At 35.0% G+C, this 13730-nt stretch overlaps 1 protein-coding gene across 8 annotated transcripts in view; it reads right to left on the minus strand.

Annotated features, from left to right (window-relative positions):
* Nucleotides 1-13730, minus strand: part of PDE4D (phosphodiesterase 4D) — a 633293-nt gene that overhangs the window by 209478 nt on the left and 410085 nt on the right. Inside the window, exon 1 of one of the 8 annotated variants that reach the window (XM_074932339.1) lies at nucleotides 10444-10568. The exons of the other annotated variants lie outside the window; for them this stretch is intronic. Coding sequence (XP_074788440.1) covers nucleotides 10444-10568 — 125 coding nt within the window. Of the gene's footprint in view, nucleotides 1-10443; nucleotides 10569-13730 lie in introns of those variants that run through there. 8 annotated transcript variants of the gene reach the window in all.

Raw genomic sequence — 13730 nt, forward strand, 5'->3', positions numbered from 1 at the left:
TGCAGTGTTAATGGGTGTTATTCACCCTTATAAAGTCATGAACATGCCCCAAAATGTGAGCATCTGCTTCAAATTTCCTGGCTTTTGTTGATTTGTCTCAGTCATAAAGCTACTTAAATGTATATTTCCATTACTAAATAAAAAAAGTAATAACAATGCAGCTGCTGTGCTTATCTGTTCACCAACATCTGTTGCTCTGTGTCTGATTCTTATTACTTACTTTTTTGGGACACATTTGCTCGCTGACATCCAATAAGCTTTTCTAATAGCTATTTGATTTTGCTTTTATTGAAAAGTAATGAGAGATTAAGGAAAATATACAATACACAAACCATACATCTTATAATTTATCAGGACTCTTGTCAATTAAAGATCTCAATGGAGATCTTGCTAACATTTTTACTTCTTACCAGTGATTCAATTAAAATTATAAATGCATAATTTGAGAACAATGTTATGATGGATATTTGGCAGATGAGTTACAAAACAGATTAGGATTACTAAAAGCAGAAAGAGAATGAAGTAGGAGCATACCATATGAACACCTTTTCCATCTGAAGGAAGCTGCAAGCTATACAACTGAGTACTGTATCATGCAGAAAACCTTAGCTGAGTTTTTGTATAATACAAGGGGAGATAAAGAAACACACTCAAACCTACTACTCAGCTCTTAATCAGTTTTCAAAAGCTTGCGTCAGCTTTGGCCAAACCTCTAGTCTGAAAATTTAGATGTATTATGTACTGAGCAAACTTCTGAATCACTGCAATTTATTTAATTAGTAGAAAGATGTATAAACAAACTTCCTTTGAGAATTTTGCAGCTAGATTTGAGTAACTTAATGCCTCTGCACTACTCCCTTAAAGGACTCATAAGCCAACAGGAATGTTAGTAGATGAAAAAAAAATTAGTTATCTTTAAGACAGGTGAAATTCAGTGACGTATGTTAGAAAGGAGATTCAGATGGACTCATTGTAATTGTCTACAATGGCCTTAAGTCCAAGAAGCTCTAAAAAGTTTTTATCACACTAACCCATCAACTTGAACTATATGTTAACATTAATTAATTTTAGAAATAAGTTTTTTGGGTTTTTTTACTGAGATGTATGTTAATAAGAGCATCAGGAACTTCCTACTACACAATGATGTTCAGTCATGTGACTCAAGTGGACAGGTTTGGAACACCAACAAAACCAGAAAAAACAAGTGCCAGCTGTAGAAAAACACAGCCACTGGCTTTGCAAATGTGTAAACAACAGAATGCACTTAGTTTCTTCATATTTTGCTTTCTGTTTCAAAACAATCTTTTCAGAGCACATCCAGAATCCACACAGCTTCCACAATGGTGACCCCATCAGATATAAACACAACATGCAGTGTCATACTGAGTAATAAATGCCATCACTCAATATGCCAAGTGTTGCCCATTGATCCCATATTTCAACTTCCTTTTGCGCATTCATGTAGCCCATTTGGATTATCACAATAAGCAGTCAGCAGCTCAGCCCAGTGATTGCTCTGATAGATTGTTCATCCTCTTCTCCCTTGAACACATTATATACAGTCCAAGGGGCAGAAAGGTCATTATCAACCATGTTCTACCTCAGATATTTGAAAAAAAAAGAGGGGTGAGGGGTTGTTAATGGAATGCTCTGAGTGCAAGCTGGCTATCTACCACATTGCTGTTAGGAGACCTCACTACAAGTATATTAGCAAACAGGTATACTTTCATTGTTGCCTCTTGCATTATTGTTTTGCATTATTTTTTGTAGATTATAAATAAAAAGGTTAAACTTCTAGTATATTACTGTTTATTAACCAAGTTTTAATATTCTTTTTTTTTTTTTTTCATACTAAGGAAACAGAACTGACTGAATAGAAATTTGTCAGAGCAAGTACTAAATGAATTCTGACCCCTGTGGCTTGCAAACTCTTTGTACTAATACTCTTTTACTGCAAATAAGTATTGATATATATTCCATATCATTTGAATAAATGGTTTAATGACTGAAGACTGCCCAAGTTAAAGTCTGGGGATTTATTCCATTAATACATCCAATTGTTTTTTTGACCCATAGAAACTGTCAACGTCCAAACATTCTTTGACAAGGATTTCTATAACTAGTCTATAGACTATGTGTTTCATGGAGAGGTGCCATCCTTGCTCTGTTACAGAACTGCTTTCCACTCCTTCTGCTGGTGCTTTGTCATTGCTCTGCAGGAGATGCTGAGCAGTCATTACCCAGCCATGTTCTTCACAGTCTTTCTCATACTTGCCAATTGTTTTTTCTCCTAGGCTGATATACCCTAATCTTCATTCCATTGATCAGATTTTCATACTTCTGATCATGTTTGCTATCTTTCTCTGTAGCTTTTTCAACTGCTTTGTTTTTGAAATTGAGAGAAATCATAGCAGTCAATATTCAAAACATGCCCATAACACAGCTATAGATAATGGCATAAAGTTTCTCTTCCTGTTCCTTACTCCCTTTGTCATTATACCAAACACAAATTTCTTCTTTGGCTGCTACAGAGTGCTGAAGCAATGTTTTCAGAGAACTATCTATTAAAACACCAAGATTTTGTTCCTGAATGGAACTTGGTAGATCAGAGCCCTAGGTTCAAATTCCTTTTGTTATATGCCTTGCCTCATATTTCTCTGTGTTTATTTAAATCTGCTGTCTTGGTAGATATTCAGCACACTGAGATTCTTCCCCAGCCTGTTTCTGCTGGTACACTTGAGAAGGAACATCACTACCACACCGATTGTCATTCACTGCAATCTACAAATTCTCTCCTAATAGTTGCCTGCACAACTGCTGACCTGTTTATATTTACAGTCTATTCCTCCTTTCCAAGCACTTTGTACTTGACTGCACTGAATTTCATCTAGATTTGATCTCAGCTATACCACTAAGCCTTTAGAGCCCTCCTTAGGTTGTCATCTACGCATTTTGCAAGTACTTCCTATTTCATCGCTTAAATCAAAATCTTCACACAAGCTCATTGAATTCACCCTACTTGACATTAAATGTTTGCTATGTTCTGAAAATACATTTGAATCAGGTGGATTCTCAGTTTGTACTAATTCAATCTAATTTAATTTTACTAGTTTGTTTGCAAGACTCTCATGGGACAGTATCATAAGCTTTCATACAGTTACACAATTTTCTCTGCATTTTCCCTAATACTAGTCCAGTTACCTTGCTAAAGAACAGTATCACACTGGCTGGACACAATTTGTCTTAATCCACACTGGCTGTCAGGGTTCTTTTCCACTTAATTGTCTTCTAGCTGCGTATAAATTGATTGTGTGATAAATTATTAACTATCTTTCTCAGAGTGAAAATTAAGACTCAAATATGCAACTAAACTTAAAGTGTTTCCATTTTTCCACAAAACCACAAGGACTATTCTTGCGTATGCTTTTAAGCTATTGCAGCCCCAGGCAAAAAATTTTAGCTTTGATTTCTGACAGAAAAAGACAATATATTAACTCAGTTAAAAGTTAGAAATAGCAGAAGGTATTTCTGCCCCAATAAACTGGAAAGAAAATTAATACACAGGGTCAAAACCAGCCACAGCTGGTTGAGGAATTGATCCACAAATAGATCAAACATCTGTTTCAATATTAGGATATTAGAGTAGCTGGCTGAGAGCACAGAGAGCTTGAGTTTTCTGTTTTTATTTTGTGACTGCACATCTGTGCAAGCTCTCAAATCTTGCTAGTGGATACCGAAGCTAAGGTAATTTTTCTTCACACTGCAGAATACCAAAGGGTTCTTACCAAAGATCAGTTGGAATGTGGTAACTCAGTTCTGTGCCTCAGCCCTCAAGATGACTGTGATACAATTACTTCAGCCAGCTTTTTCCCAACCTTTAAGGACAAAAATTTTTTTTCTCTCACTATTTCTATTTATCTATTTATCTATTGTATGAAAATATTGTTATCTATTCTATTTATCTATATATCTATTGTATGAAAATATAGAAGATACTCATTAAGAGTATGACTGTCAACAGTATAAAACTGTACATTACTGATAGGACCTGCTTTTCATTTATGACAGAATTGCCTTAATTGAAAAAGCACTATACATTCTCACTGGTAGAAATGTCAAGACTTCAAATTTCAGCACTTTCACTGAAATATCCCCTAGTACATAAATCTGCCATCATTCATTGGTGCATTTCCCTGAAATTTAGTGTTGCCCAAGCCAGGTCACTTAGGAAGTATCAGTACTCAGTTTCAGCACATTACTCTCAATGAAGAGAAAGTCTGAAACTGGTCTCTACTTGTATGTTAAACTAATACAAAGACAAATTACATCCTTGGTCTTTCCCACCCTGCCCCCAGCCATTGCTACTGCCTATATAATAATGAATTAATAACTGATGAATGAACTACATTCTAACTGCAACAAGCCATATACATTTCAGTAGTAACTCTCCTGTACTTACTGTTACTCAAACAACAAACTTTTTATTTCTAAACTACTTTGTCACTGTGTAAGTCATTATAATTCCTGAAAATATACAGTGCCATAATTTCTTCACTGGGCTAATTCTGCTTACGATATTCAGACTGCTTTTTAATTTTCAGTCAAAAGCATCTTCTGCTTTTTTTCTTTTTAAGCAAAATCAATCAACACATAAAATAATATGCCATAATATGATAGTATTTCTCCAGTAATCCTGACTTGTACGGAAAGTCACCGAAACTGAAATAATCAAAAATTCACAAAGACTTAATCTTGTTTAACAACAAACTAAACCAAAAGAAGCTAACAAATCCTCTGACAGTATTTTCATTGAGTCATCATTTTAGTGTCTACACTTGTCTAGTAGTTTTGACAGCTGTGACAATTCCTTTTACTATTCTATATTGAGATCCTCATCTCCCGATTGTTTCGGAATCTTACTGAAGCTTCTGTCAAGAACAAAATAGATGTAAATTTCAATTTTTCAATAAATTTATCTTTACTCCATTGTATATGAATATTTACAGCAGTTCCTTTTAATCTTAAAAATTTTCAAAAATCCATACAAAAATACATTTCTCTTTGCATATAATATGCAAAATATATTTTATTAGAAGTATATAGAGACACATGAATGTACATGAAAAATACTTATTTCATTTTTTAGGTTGTGAAAGATTTTAGTATTTCATCAGTGTCCTCCAGCTAAGCCTTCTTTGGAAGAATTTCTCCCAATTACAAAGTTCATCCAATGAAAGAGAGAAACAAACCATTAGATGCAATAATTAAAACGATATTGAAATTCCTACAGTTTAAGGGAAAATTTAAAAATTATTAATGGATTTTTTTTTCCTTTTTGTTTTAGACATACTTGCACAATATTTTAATGCAATATTTCCAGGTCAACAGGTTTAAAAACTTAAACCTAAAATGCTCACCTTACAATTTATCTCAGGGAATTAGAGGTGAAAGTCATGAAGTAAAAAGCATGCCATACAGTAAAACAGACTATGCTGTAAATGTTATTTTAGTCATAGTTATCTTAAACCTCAATTCAGATGCACCAATGTTTCCAAAGAAGGAAAAACCAAAAAAACAGTAACTGACTCTCAGTGATCTCTGCATATCAGCAGTAAACATCCATGGTTTTCTATTTGAAAATAAATTAATACAAGGATATTTTTAATTATACGAGTTAAATAACAGACATCTAGTAACATTTTACTCATGCCTGTGAGAAGAAAATCTAGAAGGAATAAAATGGATGGCTTAATATTTAAAAAAAAATAATCTTTTTTCCTACTATTGGAAATTAGCTATAAAAGAAATGTTCTTTAAAAATTATTATTCTAAATCTATGCTCACAAACAAAAAGCACATAAAATACATAAAGGCACTTTATTAGCTTCCACCCAGTAGTTATATTGCAAGGATGTAAGGGGGGTGCAGTGTTAGGACAGTTGAGATCACCTGACATTCACAGTGGGAAAGAATGTGTGTTTCACAGAAACTATTATAAAGAAGAGCATGGGCAATAAGCAAATTATTTTCAGGCATTTTGTCCACAAAAAGACCACATATAAGAAGAGGACAAAAGGTACAGAAATTGCAAGGTAGTGCTAGTGAGGATTGTGCCAGGACTGTAAGTATAACATGGTTAGGCATCTTCTCTATAATGAAAGGTCAGGAGATAAGATACAGGCTCTCAAACCAGCTAAACACTGTTCATGATGATGAGGAGGTAGGAAAGGGAATGAGAATTTTACCATAAAGAACAGTTTCAGAGGTCAGTTGAGGATCTTTCTCAATGTGACCTACAGTATGATATAAGCTGTTTTGAAATCACCATCACATACTAAAGCAGCATTTATTTCAAGCATCCTACAAGTGTTGAAAGTTATTATTTCCAAAATAATCTACCTGATGGACATATACAACAGGGCAAACTGAAAGTATATGATACAGTTTTCCTATGATGAAACAACATACCTTAAAATGACACTGAAACAAAAAGCAGGTTTTAGACAGCATTTCAGACAGAATAGAGCATGAGTACTAAAATATTACAATGCAGGACCTGCTTGCAAAATGAAGTTGCTCACATGATCCAGAGAACAGAACAGAAATAAATTAAATAGTTAGTCGGCTCCCTGTTACAGGTCAGCTTGGCCACAGATGAAGAATCATTAATGATGGGTTTTAATAGGCAAGTTTTTACATCAATATCAGACTAGCAGAGTGCTCATTAGGTTGTCTCACTTCCAGCTCTACCAGTCCACCTAAGCACTGCACAAGCAGTGCATACCATATACTGTATTTATAAAACCCAAGAAGTTTCCCTCTGCGTATTGGACATATTTTCCCCCTGTATTCTTCTTCCAATAGAAGAACAAGCAGGGCTTCCTATATATCTCAGTTAAATAACTTTTTTCGCCACCAATTAGTTTCCAATCAAATAAATTATTCCTTGGAACGGGATGTGCTTTGTGGAATGGTTCACTGTATCTTGGGGCTCACTGATTGTTTCATTCTGGTTTTATGGACATGAAAATACATCTAACACATGAACATTAGCCCAAGTCCTAACTCCTACCACTATGTCATTGCGATTGAACCATTACAAAATAATGACTAGCTTGGCAATTTGAGAAAACCCCTACTTGTACTCATATGCAGGCCCATATGAGAAACACTCTTCGTACTTTGACTGATAGTATTGCAATTCTGAAATTTCACCCTATTCCAGCACAGAATCCTAATGCAGAATGAAAATTTCAAGTGACCCAAAATTTTAATGGGTTTGCATTTCAGGTTAAGGGAAATGTATTTGGTATTACAAACTAAAAATTTTTCTTCTTTTAGTTTTTTTTTATCAGCCTTTGGAAGCCTCATGATATAAAAATCTAAAACCAAAAATCTCCTTTGAAACTTGAAAAAAAAAATCTAAAACCAGAAATCTCCTTTAAAACTGTGGAATTTGACACACTTCTTCCTAAAGACAAAACAGAATTATCAGTTTGAAAATGTCCAAACAATTCGGTGTCATGCAATTCTGTAAAAAGTTTTCACTTTTAAGAAATGCTGGGAAATATTCAACTAGCAGTATTAAAATATAAAAATGCTTGTCTCAGTTTTGGTAGCAACCATGGAAAAAGCATGACAAAGTTTCAAAACGTGTATGTGTGTGTGTACGTAGAATGTTTACATGTGCAAATACAAATGATTGTTTTTTTCTCTAAAAAGAGACCTGCAGTTATCAAAACAATTCATGGTCTTACCTCCCCAGTGTAGACATATCTACCTGGTACCTCCTGTGAGTATCTGGTTATGAAAGATAAAATTACCTCCTCAAACTTTGATCCTTTTTGCATTGATGACAAAAATCAAGTTAGCTGAAAGTCTTCTTGCATGTTAAGTAACACAGTGAGATTTTTGAGAGAAACTCTGGTATCTTATACACCTACCAAAATGAAAAATAAATGAACACTACCCAATAGCAAACAAATCCCCTAAAATTTCTTCCACCCACACTCCTTCCAGACAGTTATATTTGTGTTTTCTTCTGTTAGCCACAAAAAGTCTCATTGCAAATCCACACTCAGGCTTAACTTGGTGTGCTAGGAGGTAGTAGTTTTCTTAGTGACCCAGCCATCTTAAATACTGCATAGTCTAATTCAGGTTCTAGCTACAAAGTTCTAGTAATATCTTTCATTTCCACTATATGAATACTCCCATTAACCTTAATCCTATAAAATATTTTAATTATGAGTTCTACTCTCTCATGGGCTCCTAAATAATACCTGGCATCACAAAAAAAAATCTGATTAGAAATTCTTTACCTACTATTATTTGCAAGTTCTGCCTTAAACTAGTGCACTGAAAAATATGACCCATTAAGATTTTGTGTATATTTGAAATGAACTTGTGCATAGCACCTCTCCTCCCTGAAAAGGGAAGCAAGGAGTTCCAGGTGTGTGGAGTATAATCCACTGTTGCTTGTATGAGTTTTCTAAAGCAGATGAAACAACTGGTAATGGAGTTATGAAATTGCTCAGTATGTAGAAAAGCTTAAATTCCTAAGACTATTTTTATTTACTGTTTTTTAACTGATTTGGTTTGAGCTTGAATAGAGGAAAGGAAAAGAATGCACAGCCACACAATGCATAAACCTTTTTTATGAAAATCCTGAGACTAAAGTGTTACATCAACTATGACAGAGGTTAAAATCTTGAATAGAATTTTTATTAAACAAGAGAGAGTCTTTCTGAAAGGCAGTAGTACAGTGGCCTCAGATTTGTGTGATGCCTTCAGAAGTCCTTGGAGATGGATACTGACAGATGTATCACATTGTATTCAGCAGATGCTAGCATCAGCCTCCATGTTCTTCAAAGGTAACAGAGACTGAAATACATTTCCCATTGTTAAGACAGTATAAAGGCAAAAATTTCTCTGGCTTACACACAAAAATGAACCAAGTTATGAATTTGTACAACAGCATTTGAATTTCAGTGGTGTTTTTTTTTCCTCCCCAATATACCCACCAGCTCTGATGAAGTTATATTGATATGTACCCACCAAAGGCTAGAGTCTACATGCTGATAAATCATTTACAGAACAGAGTAATATGCTCTTCTGATACTTAAAAACAAAATTCAGACTTTAATACAGCCTGACGCTAACTTAGGAGAGGGAAATATAATCTTGGGAAAAGTTATGTGTTACACTGACTTTTTCAAACTATGAACAGTTAAGAGCATATTCAAGAGGAAAGTAGATATTGTAGAAAAATCATGGAGCTCTTTAAGCATCTTACATTAAATAAATAAATAAATTCCCTAGCATTTTAAAAATAGAAAGTTTTCTTGAAATAGTATTCAAAATCTTCTAACGTTTTTAATCAGAGCATTACTTTTAAATTAAATTATCAGAAATATTATGGAAAGACTTTTTTTTTTTTTAAACAGAGGAAAATTTTAACTGAAGTTTTCACATTAGATTTTTCATTCTCCATGTCAAAGTTTGGCTTTTCTATTTAAAATATATATAACCTTGTTCTTTCGATAAAAATTCTTCTGTACCATACAAGCATATGAAGGACTTCAGACTATAAATATTGATTTAACCTGAAACTACTTTTGGGAAGGTAGCTGGAGTAAAAGATATTTTTTTTTTAAGGTAACTCTGTTTCAATCTCACTAGTTTACTTCTTACTCAAAAGAGCCTCTGCTAATACACTAGCCAGATATCAGCAGTTCTCTGGTCCAACATGGACCTTTACATCTGTTTTTTCCACTAGGACAAAATCAAGGGAGATTGATTTTTTGATACAAGAAGTTTCAGTAAGTTTTTTAATTCCATTCATAAAGGAAGTTTCTCTTCGTGGCGCAGTTTAATAAAAACAAAGAGAAAGAAATTCTGCCACACTGAACAATTTGCAAAAGGCTGTTTCAGATATTTTGGTAAAATATGAAAAAAATATATTCTAGATAAGAAGGTAGAAAATATTCTGTGTAATGCGCAATATCTGAACAAATAGGATTAGGAAATAATTTGAGTCTAATAAAAGTCGTCATATATTTTTGGCTTGAAATTTAGAGACAATAACCCTAGTTCACTTGTATTTAAAAAATTAAATAACATTTCTTCCTGAAAAAGTGTCTAATTACTCGTAGCTGCACATACACACAGCACTGTCCTGTCCAAATAGTAAATATGCTGTTCATATAGTTTTGTGTAAAAGAAATATATCTTTGTACTGCTATATTTATTGCTGCTACCTGGTATTGTATTTTTTTCTTTTTTCACTACACTTCCCTTCCGTGACTCAGTACTGAATAAAAACACAGTGAGATGGTTTTTTATAGCATACCCTTTTTCCCCATCTATACACAAGCACAGAAGGTTTAAAGGCAGCAAGCTGTAGACAATGCAAACACTTTGCTGAAGAATAATAAAGTCTCATACCGTCTCCTTTGCTGTTTAATATCAATTGGCTTGTTAATAGCATAAGGCGATCCGTGAATGGAAGCACTCTGGAATCTAGACACTTTCTCCAGAGTCAGGTGCTCACAGCTAGATGGTAAACTCATTTTATCCCAACAGAAGCAGCACAAGACTAAGAGCCAAAATGCATTCCTGGTAAAACTGGAAACAAAATACTACATAATCAACTTCGTTGAAGTACGCTGATCCAAAGGAGCCAAACACTCCTGTGCCTGGAAAGCAAGTGCTCCTCGTCTCAGCTGCGGCTGCCACCCTCGTGGATGCAGGAAGTTGGCTGCTTATTTCCACCCAGTCATACTCCAACCAATTACTGATTAAGCAGATAAAGTGGAAAGTCACTCAGGAACAGTTTCCCCCACCCGTGGACACTAACCTTCTGTCTAATCTTTTTTTGGTGGAGGCTGACCGTAGGCACAGCTTAATCACTTAAGACCAAGGTCTACGAAAGCCACAGACTGAATGTACTTTGAAGCAGCAGGTGGGCCAGGAGAAATACTTTTCATGTATCAAAAGAACACTGTGGGAGGAGGAGGATCTACCCACTGATACATTTGAAAAGGTCAAATAACTTTTCAGATTCACAGTATGAACTAGACTGGTTAGGTTTGTTCTACAAATTATTTCAGGATTTAATCTATGTAAAGACAAAAAGATAATAATATAATTTATGATATATTTTATGAAGTTTTACGTTCTGTGGTATGTTTCTTATTGCATAGCAGTGCATTCTCTATTAATGCAGAATAACAAAACATGTATAACCTCATATAAGAACTTACACTGTCTTTGACCAACAGGAATATACTAAATTCTTTCCCCATGTCATAGAAGACACTGTAGGGTTTTCATACATCCAACTACTCATCATGATCCATGGGATTGTCTTTATTTATGAAAGTGCGTCTACTTGGCCTCCACTATCTCAGCCTCTGTGCAATGCTCTTAGAGGTCCCAACCACAAAAAGCAGAAAAGTATTACTTCAGTGCTACTTTCACATACAATCAAATTATGAAGCATATTTTACACTCTAGCATGGGATACAATGGATGTTTACATTCAGTACAGAAAAAACTTTACCATGGAGAACTGGAAATGGGGGGATTTTGTGTATATAATATATAAATATAAATATGTATATATATAAATATATATAACATATAAATATTATATGGACCTAGATCTATCTGGCTAATAGTAATCCTCTTGAATTGCTGGAATTAAATCAAAGGAGGCTGCAGAGGTGGAACCCCACCAGGAAACAAAACAAAAAGAAAGATAAGGCTCCTTTTGAATACAGTGGATGGGTGAATGTTCCCGAGAGGGGAATACCCTCTGCCTGGCTCCAGTGAGTGGCAACCTTTTTACCCTTCCCAGGTTGCAGAGTACTAGAGAAGGAAAAAGAAGTGAGTGGCAAGAACCGGCCCACGATGTCTCCGCAAAATCAGGCAAGTAGCAGGGATACCCAACAGAATGGGAAGCAGGCTGCCTCCCCTGGCACAACTAAAATAAACGGGAAGGATGGGTTCTTGCATGATGTGCCAAAAAAGTTCAGATGCTAAACTCTGGGCACATCTTTGTTTACCTTTTGGTCTACATACTTTATACTTTTGAAGACACACAAAAAAAATAGTTCTTTCTTTTAAAAGACTGATCTGGGAATGAACTTAACTATTTCTCAGGTCGAAAGTAACCAAAGTGACTGACTTTGCACTGGACTGGTACTCCTAGCTGCTACCACAATGCAGCCGCTCCATGTGCTGTCACCCCCCAATGCCTTGCTGCAAACAGAGCAATTTGTTCTGTACCTTTGGCAGGTGACAGAGTCTTCACAGCACTTTGTTAAGTGACAGAAAAGCCAGGGAAAAGGTGGACAGTCATCTATCCTGTACCATTTCCTTGCATCTAATGCAAACTGCCAGTGTAACTGGTAAGCCGTTTTTTAGGTTCTTAATTCTACTGGTGGTCTCAAATTTTTTTTTGTCTGTATAACTGAAGTGTAATTTTGCATGCATAGGTAATGGAAGATTGAGTTCAAGTTAGTTAAACTTTATAATGCATTAACACCCACTCTAAGGAAAAAGGGGTGCATACTCTTGAGAAGATGAAAATGACTTGAGAACACTCAAAAATCTGCATTAGCCTTTTAAATGTGACAATAACAGTATAAGGCTACATCTGATTCTATTTAGGGTATAAGATATCAGCAGTTAACAATCCTTTAGAAATTAATTCAGCTTTGTACAACAGAAAGCTAAAAGGAATAAACTAATCTAAGACTCAAGCATCAATTCTCAAACTTATTAATACAACTATTATGAAGAAAAAAAGCCAAAAAGCAAACAAACCTCAACCCCCTACCCTTTAGCTTTTTTACTTGAGATAAGAAAGAAAAAGAAAGGAACAAAAGGTAAGAAATGCAGGGAAATTTAACAGTCATTAAGAATAATGAGATTAAATTAAAGCTAAGAGTTTATTTTATTGGTTGTGTTTTGTTGGTTTTTTTGTGGGATTTGAGGTTGTGGTTTTGGTTTGTGGTTTTGTTTGTTTTTTAAAGTGCAACTAAAGACAGTTAGACAGCTGTAAACCAGTATTTCTATATATGGAACAGATTCTTGTTAATGGAATAGGTAGAATAGGTTCTTGTTAAGTGAAATAGGTTCTTTATAAGTGGAATAGATTCTTTCTGGTTCATAATGGGTACATACACACAACTGGAAATATTTGTTCTAGAAAAAATGAAGATTCTTCTCCAAGGAAGGAGTTAAAGTGTGCACAGCAGTACCTCAGGAGCCATGTGGTGATAGTAAATTCTCTGTTGCACTGCTCATGCCTGTGCCCCAACCACTGCATTCACTGGGCAGCCCTCAGCACCACTGAGCTGAAAGAGCTGGGAGGCTCCGGTCTCCCTCCCAGCAACTGTCCCCTTTTTAGAGGCAATACTAATTTACTGGGAAATTTATGGCAAACAAAGTCTTACCATCTCATGATCTGTGGTCACATGTCAGATAGGCTATTGTATCGACCACAAAGCACTTCCTACAGGTCTGAAGATCGTCTGGGGACGGCTATTTTTATCTTTTTTGGCAGATTTTAAGTATGAAGCTATTCTAATTTTGAAGTCTCACTGATATCAGTTATGTCCAGTGGAACCTGGCTTTTACCTGAGTAAAAGAACCTGGCTTTCTTCCTCAGTGAAGTATGAATCTTTGAAAACTATACAATAAACACATCTTAATACCTTTATAAA

Source organism: Athene noctua, chromosome Z (assembly GCF_965140245.1).
Source record: "Athene noctua chromosome Z, bAthNoc1.hap1.1, whole genome shotgun sequence".
Taxonomy (NCBI): domain Eukaryota; kingdom Metazoa; phylum Chordata; class Aves; order Strigiformes; family Strigidae; genus Athene; species Athene noctua.